The sequence below is a fragment of the Lissotriton vulgaris genome, chromosome 9, assembly GCF_964263255.1.
Source record: "Lissotriton vulgaris chromosome 9, aLisVul1.2, whole genome shotgun sequence".
Lineage (NCBI taxonomy): Eukaryota > Metazoa > Chordata > Amphibia > Caudata > Salamandridae > Lissotriton > Lissotriton vulgaris.
In genome coordinates, this window is record NC_141697.1 from 251,116,257 (window position 1) to 251,130,769 (window position 14,513).

The 14,513-nt window shown below is 49.9% G+C and overlaps 1 protein-coding gene across 1 annotated transcript in view; it reads left to right on the forward strand.

Annotated features, from left to right (window-relative positions):
• BBOF1 (basal body orientation factor 1) overlaps positions 1 to 14,513 on the forward strand; it is a 121,999-nt gene that overhangs the window by 82,238 nt on the left and 25,248 nt on the right. Inside the window, exons 4-5 of the mRNA XM_086937474.1 lie at positions 10,913 to 11,056; positions 12,146 to 12,226. Coding sequence (XP_086793600.1) covers positions 10,913 to 11,056; positions 12,146 to 12,226 — 225 coding nt within the window. The remainder of the gene's footprint in view (positions 1 to 10,912; positions 11,057 to 12,145; positions 12,227 to 14,513) is intronic.

The following is a 14,513-nucleotide window of genomic DNA, read 5'->3' on the forward strand; positions in this document are numbered from 1 at the left end:
TGTGGTGGGTGCCTCGGTGGAGCTGTGTGGTGGGTGCCTCAGTGGAGCTGTGTGGTGGGTGCGTCGGTGGAGCTGTGTGGTGGGTGCATCGGTGGAGCTGTGTGGTGGGTGCATCGGTGGAGCTGTGTGGTGGGTGCATCGGTGGAGCTGTGTCGGTGGAGCTGTGTGGTGGGTGCATCGGTGGTGGTGGGTGCATCGGTGGAGCCGTGTCGGTGGAGCTGTGTGGTGGGTGCATCGGTGGCGCTGGGTGGTGGGTGCATCGGTGGAGCTGTGTCGGTGGAGCTGTGTGGTGGCTGCATAGGTGGAGCTGTGTGGTGGCTGCATCGGTGGAGCTGTGTGGTGGCTGCATCGGTGGAGCTGTGTGGTGGCTGCATCGGTAGAGCTGTGTGGTGAGTGCATCGGTGGAGCTGGGTGCATCGGTGGAGCTGTGTCGGTGGAGCTGTGTGGTGGGTGCATTGGTGGAGCTGTGTGGTGGGGGCATGGTAGAGCTGTGTGGTGGGGGCATGGTAGAGCTGTTTGGTGGGTGCCTCGGTGGAGCTGTGTGGTGGGTGCCTCGGTGGAGCTGTGTGGTGGGTGCCTCGGTGGAGCTGTGTGGTGGGTGCCTCGGTGGAGCTGTGTGGTGGGTGCCTCGGTGGAGCTGTGTGGTGGGTGCCTCGGTGGAGCTGTGTGGTGGGTGCATCGGTGGAGCTGTGTCGGTGGAGCTGTGTGGTGGGTGCATCAGTGGAGCTGTGTGGTGGGTGCCTCGGAGGAGCTGTGTGGTGGGTGCATCTGTGGAGCTGTGTGGTGGGTGCCTTGGTGGAGCTGTATGGTGGGTGCCTCGGTGGAGCTGTATGGTGGGTGCCTCGGTGGAGCTGTATGGTGGGTGCCTCGGTGAAGCTGTGTGGTGGGTGCATCGGTGGAGCTGTGTCGGTGAAGCTGTGTGGTGTGTGCATCAGTGGAGCTGTGTCGGTGGAGCTGTGTGGTGGCTGCATCGGTGGAGCTGTGTGGTGGGTGCATCTGTTGAGCTGTGTGGTGGGTGCATTGGTGGTGCTGTGTCGGTGGAGCTGTGTAGTGGGTGCATCGGTGGAGCTGGGTGGTGGGTGCATCGGTGGAGCTGTGTCGGTGGAGCTGTGTCGGTGGAGCTGTGTCGGTGGAGCTGTGTGGTGGCTGCATCGGTGGAGCTGTGTGGTGGCTGCATCGGTGGAGCTGTGTGGTGGGTGCATCGGTGGAGCTGTGTGGTGGGTGCCTCGGTAGGGCTGTGTGGTGGGTGCCTCGGTGGAGCTGTGTGGTGGGTGCCTCGGTGGAGCTGTGTGGTGGGTGCCTCAGTGGAGCTGTGTGGTGGGTGCATCGGTGGAGCTGTGTCGGTGGAGCTGTGTGGTGGGTGCATCGGTGGAGCTGTGTGGTGGGTGCATCGGTGGAGCTGTGTGGTGGGTGCATCGGTGGAGCTGTGTCGGTGGAGCTGTGTGGTGGGTGCATCGGTGGTGGTGGGTGCCTCGGTGGAGCTGTGTGGTGGGTGCCTCAGTGGAGCTGTGTGGTGGGTGCCTCAGTGGAGCTGTGTGGTGGGTGCATCGGTGGAGCTGTGTCGGTGGAGCTGTGTGGTGGGTGCATCAGTGGAGCTGTGTGGTGGGTGCCTTGGAGGAGCTGTGTGGTGGGTGCATCTGTGGAGCTGTGTGGTGGGTGCCTTGGTGGAGCTGTATGGTGGGTGCCTCGGTGGAGCTGTATGGTGGGTGCCTCGGTGAAGCTGTGTGGTGGGTGCATCGGTGGAGCTGTGTGGTCGGTGCATCGGTGGAGCTGTGTGGTCGGTGCATCGGTGGAGCTGTGTGGTGGGAGCATCGGTGGAGCTGTGTGGTGGGTGCCTTGGAAGAGCTGTGTGGTGGGTGCCTTGGTGGAGCTGTATGGTGGGTGCCTTGGTGGAGCTGTATGGTGGGTACCTCGGTGAAGCTGTGTGGTGGGCGCATCGGTGGAGCTGTGTGGTGGGTGCATCAGTGGAGCTGTGTCAGTGGAGCTGGGTGGTGTGTGTATCGGTGGAGCTGGGTGGTGGGTGCATTGGTGGAGCTGTGTCGGTGGAGCTGTGTGGTAGCTGCATCGGTGGAGCTGTGTGGTGGGTGCATCGGTGGAGCTGTGTGGTGGGTGCATCGGTGAAGCTGTGTCGGTGGAGCTGTGTGGTGGGTGCATCGGTGGAGCTGTGTGGTGGGTGCATCGGTGGAGCTGTGTCGGTGGAGCTGTGTGGTGGCTGCATCGGTGGAGCTGTGTGGTGGCTGCATCGGTGGAGCTGGGTGGTGGGTGCATCGGTGGAGCTGGGTGGTGGGTGCATCGGTGGAGCTGTGTCGGTGGAGCTGTGTGGTGGGTGCATCGGTGGAGCTGGGTGGTGGGTGCATCGGTGGAGCTGTGTCGGTGGAGCTGTGTGGTGGGTGCATCGGTGGAGCTGTGTCGGTGGAGCTGTGTGGTGGGTGCATCGGTGGAGCTGTGTGGTGGCTGCATCGGTGGAGCTGTGTGGTGGCTGCATCGGTGGAGCTGTGTGGTGGCTGCATCGGTGGAGCTGGGTGGTGGGTGCATCGGTGGAGCTGTGTGGTGGGGGCATGGTAGAGCTGTGTGGTGGGTGCCTCGGTGGAGCTGTGTGGTGGGTGCCTCGGTGGAGCTGTGTGGTGGGTGCCTCGGTGGAGCTGTGTGGTGGAGCTGTGTGGTGGCTGCATCGGTGGAGCTGTGTGGTGGCTGCATCGGTGGAGCTGGGTGGTGGGTGCATCGGTGGAGCTGTGTGGTGGGGGCATGGTAGAGCTGTGTGGTGGGTGCCTCGGTGGAGCTGTGTGGTGGGTGCCTCGGTGGAGCTGTGTGGTGGGTGCATCGGTGGAGCTGTGTGGTGGGGGCATGGTGGAGCTGTGTGGTGGGTGCCTCGGTGGAGCTGTGTGGTGGGTGCCTCGGTGGAGCTGTGTGGTGGGTGCCTCGGTGGAGCGGTGTGGTGGGTGCCGCAGTAACTAAGCAGGCAGAGCGTCTCCAGGTGTGGGGGAGTCGAGGCGCTAGAGCGGCGGTGTGACCCTGATAACGCTTTTTCTGCTCATGTCAAATTTAAAGCGCTTTTGATGGACCGGATGTGGTGTTAATGCACTAAGGCTTGTGTTGCACCTCAGCTGGAACTTGTCAAACACATTTCAATGCAAACCACAATGTAAATGGTAAAAGCACATTATGCTTTACAATGAAAACGAGACAAGAATTTAAAACGGAAAAGTGAAGGTTTAATAAAGGTTGCAGATCGTTATCGAAGTGAAACAAATGGTTAGAAGTCAGTAAGCAGGCAGAGCGTCTCCAGGTGTGGGGGAGTCGAGGCGCTAGAGCGGCGGTGAGACCCTGATAACGCTTTTTCTGCTCATGTCAAATTTAAAGCGCTTTTGATGGACCGGATGTGGTGTTAATGCACTAAGGCTTGTGTTGCACCTCAGCTGGAACTTGTCAAACACATTTCAATGCAAACCACAATGTAAATGGTAAAAGCACATTATGCTTTACAATGAAAACGAGACAAGAATTTAAAACGGAACCGTGAAGGTTTAATAAAGGTTGCAGATCGTTATCGAAGTGAAACAAATGGTTAGAAGTCAGTCAGTGAGTCATTTCAATTAAATAATAGCAGAGTAAAGAGGAGGATTCAAGGAGAGGTACAGAGGGAGTTAGCATAAAAGGAGACACGGCCGGTGGCCGTGAAACTGAAAGTACGGCCGGCCGGCCGTGAATAATTAGGGGATGAGCGCACGCTGAGAAGCTGCCTTTGATGTGGTAATGCGAGGCAGGCAGGCAGGCGGCTGGTGGCATTGTGCACGCGCTTTTTAGGGCTTGCGCTTGCGCAATGACCTAAAAAGCACATGCACTTGAAGAAATCGCCACTGGAATCGCCAGTGGTGGATCAACATTGGATAAGCCGTAATAGAGCTTCGCCAGCGATGCGCAGAAGCGCATCAGCAGGCGAGCCCTAAAAACCACAATTCATAAGAGTTACATTTTACAAGATGGGTTGCAGTAAAAACATTCATATTACAATAAATAATTTAAAAGGCATATTAAACATTAGCAGCTTTGTGAGTATTAAAAGGTCATCTAAAAATAGGGTCATCTCATAGCCTTTGATCTAATCAGCCAAGCCCAGCTCAGGAATTTGGCAACCCCACACACTAAGCGTGTACTAGTGTCAGCCTTAAGTATCCTAAGTGCGGAGGAATGGTCCCTGATCCTGAGCAATAAACACACAGGTTTAAGCCATTTCTGTCTGGGTTTTACATAGGCCGGGAATGCAAAAAAGACATGGGTAATACTTTCAGTGACACCTTTACAGATTGGGCAGTCAGATGAGGTTTGGTACGGGGGCTTCCACTTATAGGTGTACTCATGGAGGGGGAGGTTTCCCAACCTGAACTGAATAAACAGGGATCTGTCTCTTGGTTTCTTAATGAAATCCAAGTAAGACTCCAAGCGGGGTTTTGATTTGTGCTGTTTAAACTCTTCAGTCAACCTTCCTTGGGCTGGGTTTCTTAGGTCTTGCTCATCAACCCAATTCCAGTAAACTCGCTTAATTTCGGCCTTGGATAAAGGAACTCCAAGCTCCCAACCAATTGGCAAGCCAGTTTCGTGCAGGAGCTTCTTTAGGTTGCGGATCCAATTAATTTTATGGGCACCGTTAAGGCTCATGACCTCTTTCAAACCATCTAAGTATTTTGAGAGCTCCGGGGTCCGCCATAACCTAGCCCAATATAAAAGAGGCCGTAGCCTGGCTAGGTCCTGAATGGAGTGACGACCCAGATAACTCAAAAGTGCTTTTATGGGGGTGCCCCTTGGAAGGGATACCAGCTCCCTAAGGAATTTGTTCTCAGATGTGATCAGGCTGTTAATGCAATCGAAACCCCACAACTCTGCACCAAAGAGGGCGCTACCCACAGCTTTAGCAGCGTAGATATCCAAGGCGGGAGCAATGGGCTTGGAGATGGACATACGATGTTCTCGCACTAGAGCACCAACCACCCTTCTATGATTTAAAACCATTTTATCCATGTGTGGCTGCCATTTCAAGTTTTGTGTAATTCTGATTCCCAGGTAGTCAAATTCTTTTACGCGCTCCAGTGGTTCTCCATCGAGAGTGATGGTGGATCTGGAAGACTTACTTGGGTTAAAGTAAAGGAGCTTGGTTTTCAGTGTGTTTATAACAAGGGCCCATAGCTTACAAAACAAGCAGAAGCGGTCCAACAACTTTTGCAGGCCCACGGGGGTTTTTGAGACCAGCAACGTGTCGTCTGCAAAAAGCAGGGTGGGCACTTTATCACCCGCCAAAACCGGAGCATCTGCATTTACTTCAAGCAAAAAAGAGACCACACCATTCACAAATAACGAAAAAAGAGTTGGGGCTAACACGCAGCCCTGGCGTACCCCTCGATTCACGGGTATTCTATCAGTTTTTTGGCCTTGAGATCCCCATCTAATACGGGCATAGGTCCCATCATGCATGCGGGCCAAAAGATTCAGGATTGGTGGAGGAATCCCAATCTCCTCCAGGATTAACCACAGGCGGTCTCTGGGAACCAGGTCAAAGGCGGTCTTCAAGTCAATAAATGCCAGATAAAGACTGCCTTTGCCAATGGTAACCACCTTCCAGTGAAGGAGTAACAACCTAAATACTTGGTCAATAGTGCCTGTACATGTCCTAAAACCTGCCTGAAAAGGAGAGATGATGTTATTCTCCTCTACCCACAAGAGGATCCTCTCCAGGAGAACCCTGCCAACCAATTTCTGCCTAGCGTCTATAAGACTAATTGGGCGATAGTTGGCAGGATCCTCCTTAGGGCCCCTCTTGTAGATAGGAATCACCTCAGCCGCCTTCCATTAGTTAGGAACAGTTGAACCTGCTAACAGTGCATTTATCAGAGTAGTAAAATAAATTGCCCAACCGTCAGGATTGGCTTTAAAAAGGTCACCTAGCACACCGTCCTGTCCTGGGGCTTTAGCAGATACTATTTTGGCTATTGCCATAAGGACCTCTTTTTTATCGACTCTAATTGGTACGAGCCGCCGGGAACCAGCATCCAGAACACCGCTCGAATGCACTGGGGCTCCGGGCAGTTGATTCCCACCATAGGGTTTAGCAAAATGTTCAAACCATTCTCTGTCTGTAATATGATTTGGAATTTGGTTCGAGTCGCAGCCAGTCGATTTTCTAACTAATGACCAGAATAAGTAACCATTCTTAGTTTGGCTTGCATCCCTGAGGTTTTCCCAATGGGATTCTTCCCAAGCCTTTTTGGCGGCTATTATAGCCTGTCTATAATACATCCTAGCCAACCTGACAGATGCTGGATTAGAAGATTTAACTGCAATAATTAGATTGTTTTTCCTCCTTCTACAGTTACTATCAAACCAATTCTGAACTGGTTTGGTAGTTGCCAGACTCTTTTTAGCTGGGACCGTAAACAACTTGCCAATCTGATCCATAGTGGCAGTATAGATGGCTTCTACCTCTGCTGGCCCAGCCACCTCATTGCATGCTGCGGATAGACTTAGTGTCTGCTCATCAAGAATACCATCCAGTGCAATCAGTCTAGGTTCATCCAGGCAGAATCTAGGCCACTTAAGAAACCTATTACAGTTTGATGGTAAAATTTGCTTGGTCATTAGCCCTCCCCTATTTGATGATATGCACTCCCTTCTATGCCATGGATCTAACAGTGTAAGAGACAGGGGGTTGTGATCACTCTCCACCGATGGTATGATGACCATATCCACCACTGACTTCCAGGCCCTCCTGTCTACCATTATGTAGTCAATCCTACTCTTGCACGATACTCTATTGTAGGTGTTTGCTCCCTGAGCATCAGAGATAGTACGGCAGTTGGCAGCTCTTAAACCTGTTTCAATCATTAGAGCATTCAACTGAATGACTACAGGAGACCATCTCCTCACAGGCTTACGGGTAAGAGATGGGACGCCCCATTGCGCGTCATCCTCATACATTCCAAGAATATCATCCACTGCCAAAGGTTCAAACGTGCAGTTGAGGTCCCCAGACACCAGGACTAAGGAGTCAGGAGCACACAGCCTCAGCAAGTCTGTTAAAATATCAATGGTAGTCGACTTGGCCCCGCCTTTAGTGCCCCTAGCATATACATAAAAAAAATCCCAAGCGGGGGGCACCTTTTATACCCTCGATATGGAGTCTCATTATATCCAGACCGGTGGAGGTGTGATGAGTGATCTTGAGGTTAAGGTCAACCCTTACCCATGCCATAAGCCCACCAGAGGGACGGCCACGTCCAACCGAAGTAGCAGGTACATGGAAACAAGAAAATCCCTGCTTATACAGAGGTTCCAGACTCCATGTCTCCTGGAACATACAAATGTCATACCCATCGATAAAGCTGTTCCAATCTGATAGCAGAAGCTTGTTTCGCAGACCCGCCACATTCCACGAAACAATTTTAAGACTGCCAACATGAACCTTACCGGGGACTAGGACGCTTGCGGTTTCTATTAAGGCCTGGTTGGTGTCGATATTGGTAATACTCCCGAAGTCCAAAATTATATCAGTAGGCTTTGGACCCCCGGATTGTTGCAATACAGGTGGGTCCAAGGAGCCACCACCCCGAGGGGAAGAAGGAATACTTGATTCTCTTGCTACTTCGCTAAGTTAGTCAACTGCCTCCAGACAGTCATAACGATTATGGCGAAAAAGACTATCAAAATTAAAAGGGGGCATAGGCCATTCTCCCTGAGCTGGACCCCTTCCGCGACGGGGAACCATTGACCATCCATCGAGTTGAGGGGCAAAATGGCCGGGGGGATAAAAGTAAGTCAGTGAGAGGGGATGTACAGTCGTGCCTGTGCTAGGATAGCTCCAGTTGCAGATATGGTCAACAATTCTAGGGTTGTTAAAGTTAATCAAAATACAATCACCCCTTATGTTTTTAGGCAAGTGTCCCACCCATGGTGTCCTTCGGATCATAAGTATTTTACCAACTAGATGCGGGGGCAAAGGTCTATTCGTGTTTAGCCAGTGTACAACTCTATTCCATAATTTTGTAGGGCTTTCCCTCTAATTTCTGCCCAGTTCTGGAGCCCCTGCCAGGACTACCACAAATGGACGAACCTCCGGGGGTAGATTTAAGGCTCTTTTAACAGTGTTAAGATGTGTATTCGATGCCCCCCCACCAGACATGTCTTGCTCTGAGATCTTCTTGTGTTGACATGAATTATTTACATTGGGACATGCTATTTCTTTATCAGTAGGAATTACTACAGAAACAGGTAAAACCGGCTGGGCTGTATTTACGATTACTAGCTCTTTGTTGGTGGCTGGAACGGGAACCTTTCCCTTGCGGGCTTTAGACAATTTGGTGGCCGAGGGCGAAATTACTCTTAGAGTTGGTTCAACGAGGCCCTTAACATCACGTTTAATCCTCTTTAAATGGACCTCAATCTTGCTCAACCTTTCTTCCAAAGGGGCTAAGAGGAGTTTAATAGTGTGGTAGATAACATTAGACTCAGCCTCCGGCACCCCCTGCCATGCTCCTTGACTTGGTAACCCATCTATAACCTGGGTCACCCTGCTAGGCAGGGAAGAGTCTGTCAATCCATGAGGAGAGTTTACAACTGGTTGTTCCACATTAGGTGGATTTACTTTCCTGGCTTTACGACCTTTATTTTTTCTCCCGCCAATGTTATTTACTATATGTTGTGTGTTTTTTGGAAATGCCCCCGGGTCTTTCCCACACTGCTGCCTGGTATTATACACCTTTGCTACACTAGTCTTGGTTGGAAACATTTGGGGGGATAACAACAGTGATTCTGAGGCTGTGGACTGACTACTAAGAGTAGTCTGTGACAGATTACAAACGGGAAGCTGTGAGTTCGGGAGTTCTAAGATGGGGGAAGCGCTTAAGCCACTATTAGTAATCTAATTATCAGGAGTCCGAGTGTTCGCAATTAGTCCCATAGAAGATCTTCTTGCGATAGCCAGTTCATGTGAGCCGCGTCGCTCCATTATGGTAATCCCCTCATCTACAACATTGTTCATCTTTGTTATGAATTGGTCCATTGCTCCGGTAAAAGTTGCAGCACCAGCTCTCCCCTTTGCCTTTTTAGGCGGCATAGCAAATCTCCCAGTTAAATGCACATATATACTTTGACAATGTACTCACGCAAATAAGATTGGTAGTGGATGGAAGGGGGTGGCCCGACCCGGCCTCTCAGGTCTTGAACGGGCTTAAACGGGCCGGCCCTTGGCCAGGGCTTCGCCCGGCTCGTCCCGCGCGCGTTCCCGCGACGCGTGGGCTCTCGTGGTTTTAAAGCGCCTCCGGGCGCAGGATTGGCGGCAGCGGGCGCAGAGGATCCCGGGAGTTGTAGTGTTCTCCCTCCACCCGGCGGCTGCAAGGTGATGTGCTGCGGCGGCGGGAGGGAGAACAGGGCAGCCAACGAAGGTATGGAGAGCAGGAAGGAAAAGGCAAGCGTGTCCTCAAAGCGAGTGAGTTCCGTTTGTGGAGAGCACCCGCTCCACCGGGGCTCTCGTGGTTTTAAAGCGCCTCCGGGCGCAGGATTGGCGGCAGCGGCCGCAGAGGATCCCGGGAGTTGTAGTGTTGTCCCTCCACCCGGCGGCCGCAAGGTGATGTGCTGCGGCGGCAGGAGGGAGAACAGGGCAGCCAACGAAGGTATGGAGAGCAGGAAGGAAAAGGCAAGCGTGTCCCCAAAGTGAGTGAGTTCCTTTTGTGAATAGCACCCGCTCCACCGGGGCTCTCGTGGTTTTAAAGCGCCTCCGGGCGCAGGGTTGGCGGCAGCGGCCGCAGAGGATCCCGGGAGTTGTAGTGTTCTCCCTCCACCCGGCGGCCGCAAGGTGATGTGCTGCGGCAGCGGGAGGGAGAACAGGGCAGCCAACGAAGGTATGGAGAGCAGGAAGGAAAAGGCAAGCGTGTCCCCAAAGCGAGTGAGTTCCGTTTGTTGAGAGCACCCGCTCCACCGGGGCTCTCGTGGTTTTAAAGCGCCTCCGGGCGCAGGATTGGCGGCAGCGGCGCAGAGGATCCCGGGAGTTGTAGTGTTCTCCCTCCACCCGGCGGCCGCAAGGTGATGTGCTGCGGCGGCGGGAGGGAGAACAGGGCAGCCAACGAAGGTATGGAGAGCAGGAAGGAAAAGGCAAGCGTGTCCCCAAAGCAAGTGAGTTCCGTTTGTGGAGAGCACCACCACCTTGGATATATAACTCTTACAAGTTCAACTTTAGGTATTCAGCCCTATAACATAATCCTAAATCTTCAATGTTATAAAGTCACCTCTTGTATATCCAACCATATGTTTAATCCTAGATATCCAAGCATGCACTACACATAATCTATCCAAGATATATAAATATACATATTTTATGCTAAATGTTTAACCCTACTTATACAGCCTTATATAATCACTCTACGTACTGCCCCATGGATATCCAACTCTACATTTCACCCCTACAGTTGCTTGGCAAAAGGAAATGCTCTACAACATACTGCATTTGAGAAAGTTCATGGGTAAGGAAGGTGCACTCAGAGAGAAGTCAGTCAAAAAAGACAGGTATAACCCATCAATCTTCTTCTTTCTTGAAACATTGGCATCCATCAACGGCGGATGCTCGGAGTAGCTGCACCTAACCATAATATATGAAACAAGTGGAATTGAAGTGCTCAACCTCGGTCGTCCGTTGTTTGCTTTTTCTGTTTTTTGTAAACATATTGCATTTGCTATTTTGTTTTTAGGCCGACTCACCAATGAGGTTTCTTGGGGGATTTGCTCCTTTTTATGATGCAAAGAAAAGATTACAATATTTTTGCTTGCCTCGTGTATGTAGTTGTCTGATGTATACAGTGAGAGACTGTCGCAGGTGTGTGCATACTCAGAGCTCGTCTTTCAGTTAATATATGTCAGAACTTAATATCTGCAGGTGGAAAAATACTCTGACCAGCTCAACAACCTGGAGGAGAAGTTTAATAAAAAAGTTGATGAAATGCGCTTAATTCAGGGTGAAATGAAAGTGATTAAAGAATTCCGGAAGAGGAAAACTGAGATGGAAAAAGAACTGGATGATGTGAGTCTTTTCTCTATTGTCTTATTTCCTTGACCCCCATCTGTCACATATCTAAGGCATTTAGGACTGCACTACCCGTCCGTTTCCAAGGCCTATTCTATCCATCCAACCCAGACCTCTTCTTTCTAGACCTGCACTGTTTGTTCAATGTCATTTCCATACTTTTTGAGGCTGAAATAAACCTCTATCTTTAGCTAGCTCCTCAAACGGGCCAGAAATACCCATGTGCTCTCAGACTTTTAGAGGCCAGCCTTATCCTTCCCACGTTTGATCTCTCTTCTCCAAACCTCTATTTTCCAAGACCTGATTCGTCCCTACACTCCCAAACCCTTACTTTCCAAGGCCTGAACCATCCCTCTACTCTCAGAGGCCTGCACTTTAACTCTACTCTCTGCTTTCAGCTCTTCAATGCAAGTTCTGACACCCCTCACTCAACAGTTTCTTTCGAGGATCTGCACAATCCTTCCAGTTTCTCCAGGGCCTGCAACGGTCTCTCCACCAAGAGCCCTACTCTCAGGTGCCTGCATTAAACCTCTGCCTTCAGATCCCTCCTCTCGAGGCTTACAGTAGTACCCTTACATTCAGCATTTGATTTCTGGGGACTGCACCTTCCCACCACTCTCAGACCTCTTCAAGAGCTGCAATGAACCATCACCTTGAGGGAACTCTCCGAAGAGGACTCGGGTCTCTACACTCTGAGGTCAGCTCTACGCTCAACTTACCCCGCTATCTCACCCCATCCGTACATGTCACTGCCCTCTTTCCAAGCTATGCATTGCCCCTCCCACTCTTTCTGTTCACTCCTTCCTCACAGCTCTCAACTGAACCTCATTATAAATTTCGCTCCTAACTTTGTCAGTTACAAGCTTGAAACAATTCAAATTGTTATCCTGTCAAATATATGCAAGTGGACTGTTCATGTTGGAATAGTATGTTCTGATCTGTGGATTTCAATTGCAATTTACAATTCTGATAGTTCGAAAACTAAGCTCTCTAATATGTTCACTCTCTGCACTCCTCCCTTAGACTTCTTTTGCTCCTCTGCTCTTGATCTTTCTTGTGAACTAAGCAGCTGTCTTTAAATCTCAGATAAAAGAGAGCATGAGAGAAGCCAACAAGGAGCACAAGGAGGCTTTGGCATGGATGGAGCACAAGTTCTTTGAGGAGAAGGTAAATTTGGGTCATGTTCTGCGATTGGTTCTCTCTCCTGCAAGCTGGATATAGGTGATGCTCAATTAATCTAGTAATTCTGTATGGTAATCAAGCAATTCTACATTGTCTACGACATTGTCTACCTTCGATGCACAACTCACCTAGGGGTGCAAGCATTACATTATGCCCCAAATTACAATTTCATTATTCACAATCCAACATGACTTTGGTGTCCAAGTTCAGCTTAAAAGCTCTTTTGAAAAAGCATTGCCCCAGAATAATTATTTTTATTGTTCTAGGGCAGAAAATGTGTTATCTAAAAGACATGAAAAGGTAGAGGGTGGTGAATTACCTGACCTGATGGATGTGCCCGTAGTTTCATTTTATTAAAGGCGGTACCCTTCATTCAACCTTATCTTACCTCTGTGTCAAACAGCGAACTCCTGCACCAATGTCTGGTCGGTTATGGTAAGCACATAGTCCTGGAGGATAGGAAATTCTAAATGTATGAGTAATCACTTCACTTCAAGAGGTCTTTATTCGATTTGCATCATAAAAGACAAATACATATTAAAAAGCAGTTCATACTCTTACATATAAGATAATAAATACATACATTTTTAAAAACAAGTTAAGAAGAGTATTACATTTTTAGACGATGATGTACAGAAACATAAAGACCCCTTACTACATAAACAATACTACATTCGATCTAAAAGATATAAAAACATGTACTGTGGGAACTTCATTTGCCAAGGTTGCGAGAACGAATTGACCATGCCCAGCTCACAAATTTTGCTACACCAATGGCAATAGGGGTTGAAGTATCTGTTTTAAGAATCCTAATTGCTGCCACTTGTCGCTACCACCAGTTGACCAGGAGTGCGTAAGCTCCCTCACAGGTAACGAGCCTACTCGTAATTGGTGATACAATTTGCGATCGTTTGGCTTTGTAATTAAGTCCCAGTAGGCTTCATATTTAGGGACATCCTTTACAACCAAAAATTTGAGTGTCATGGTGGGACCAACAACCATTGCGGATCTCCTCTCAGCGATCCAGTGCCAATAAATATCTTTAAGTGCCTTTTTTGATGGAAAGGTCGCACGTGCAGGATCAACCCACAGTGCCTCCAGGCTCAAGTTTTTTAACAGCATCCTGAGATGCGAGAACCAGGGAACCCGATGGGACCCTTCAAGCCACCTCACCTCAGTGATGGCCTCAGCAAACAGGGTTAGTTCAGGTGTAGTCCACAGACGACGCCAGAACGCCAATGGTCTATACCTTACTGCGTCCTCGATGGATTTAACACCTAAATCAAGCTGCAAGGGTAAGGAAGGTGTAGATTGTGGGAGACCAATTGCCATTCTGAGGAACCTATTCTGAGCCACCCTCAGAGTGGTTAGATCACTATACCCCCACAATTCTGCACCATAAATAGTTGCAGGGATTATCTTGGAGCCATATATTTTTACCAACGGTGCCAAGGGTTTAGTGAGAGATTTTGCGAGCTCCTTCAGTAGGGCACCCCCAAGTTGAGCATGTTTCAGAGTCATAAGGTCCAACTGGGGTTTCCAGCTCAAGTTCTCACTTAGTGTAACACCTAGGTATGTAAAAACCTCCGTTTGTTCCAAAGTTGCTCCACTCATTGACACCTTGGCCTTCACAGTCTTAGGACCTCGCAGGACCATAAATTTGGTTTTATTGACATTCACTTCTAACTCATGGTCACTGCAAAAACACTCAAAACGGGCCAGTGCGGACTGAAGACCCTTCCTCGTTTTTGATATAATTAGAGTGTCGTCCGCAAACATAAGAAGGGGAATTTTCCTTCCAGCAAGGGAGGGCGCGTCCGTTGGATAATTAGAAAAGTATTTAGTCACCCCATTGATAAACAAGGAAAAAAGGGTGGGGGCCAACACACACCCTTGTCTAACCCCCTTGGCAACTTTAAAACTGCCAGTAACCTCTCCTGGACCGCCCCATCTTACTTTGGCATAAGTATTTAAGTGCAGATTAATTAATAGCGCCACCAGCTCTTTGGGCATGGCCAAATCCAGCAGGACTTCCCGAAGCTTGGTCCTGGGCACTAGGTCAAACGCAGACCTAAGATCCACAAATGCCGCAAACAACAAACCTCCACCAAGATAGACCACTTTCCAATAAAGTAGCATGAATCTAAAAACTTTCTCTAAAGTCCCCATATGTTGCCGAAAACCCGCCTGAAGAGGACTCAAAACATCGTGATCAGAGATCCAAGTCTGAATCCTACCCAAAAGAAGGCGAGCCACAATCTTTTGTATAGCA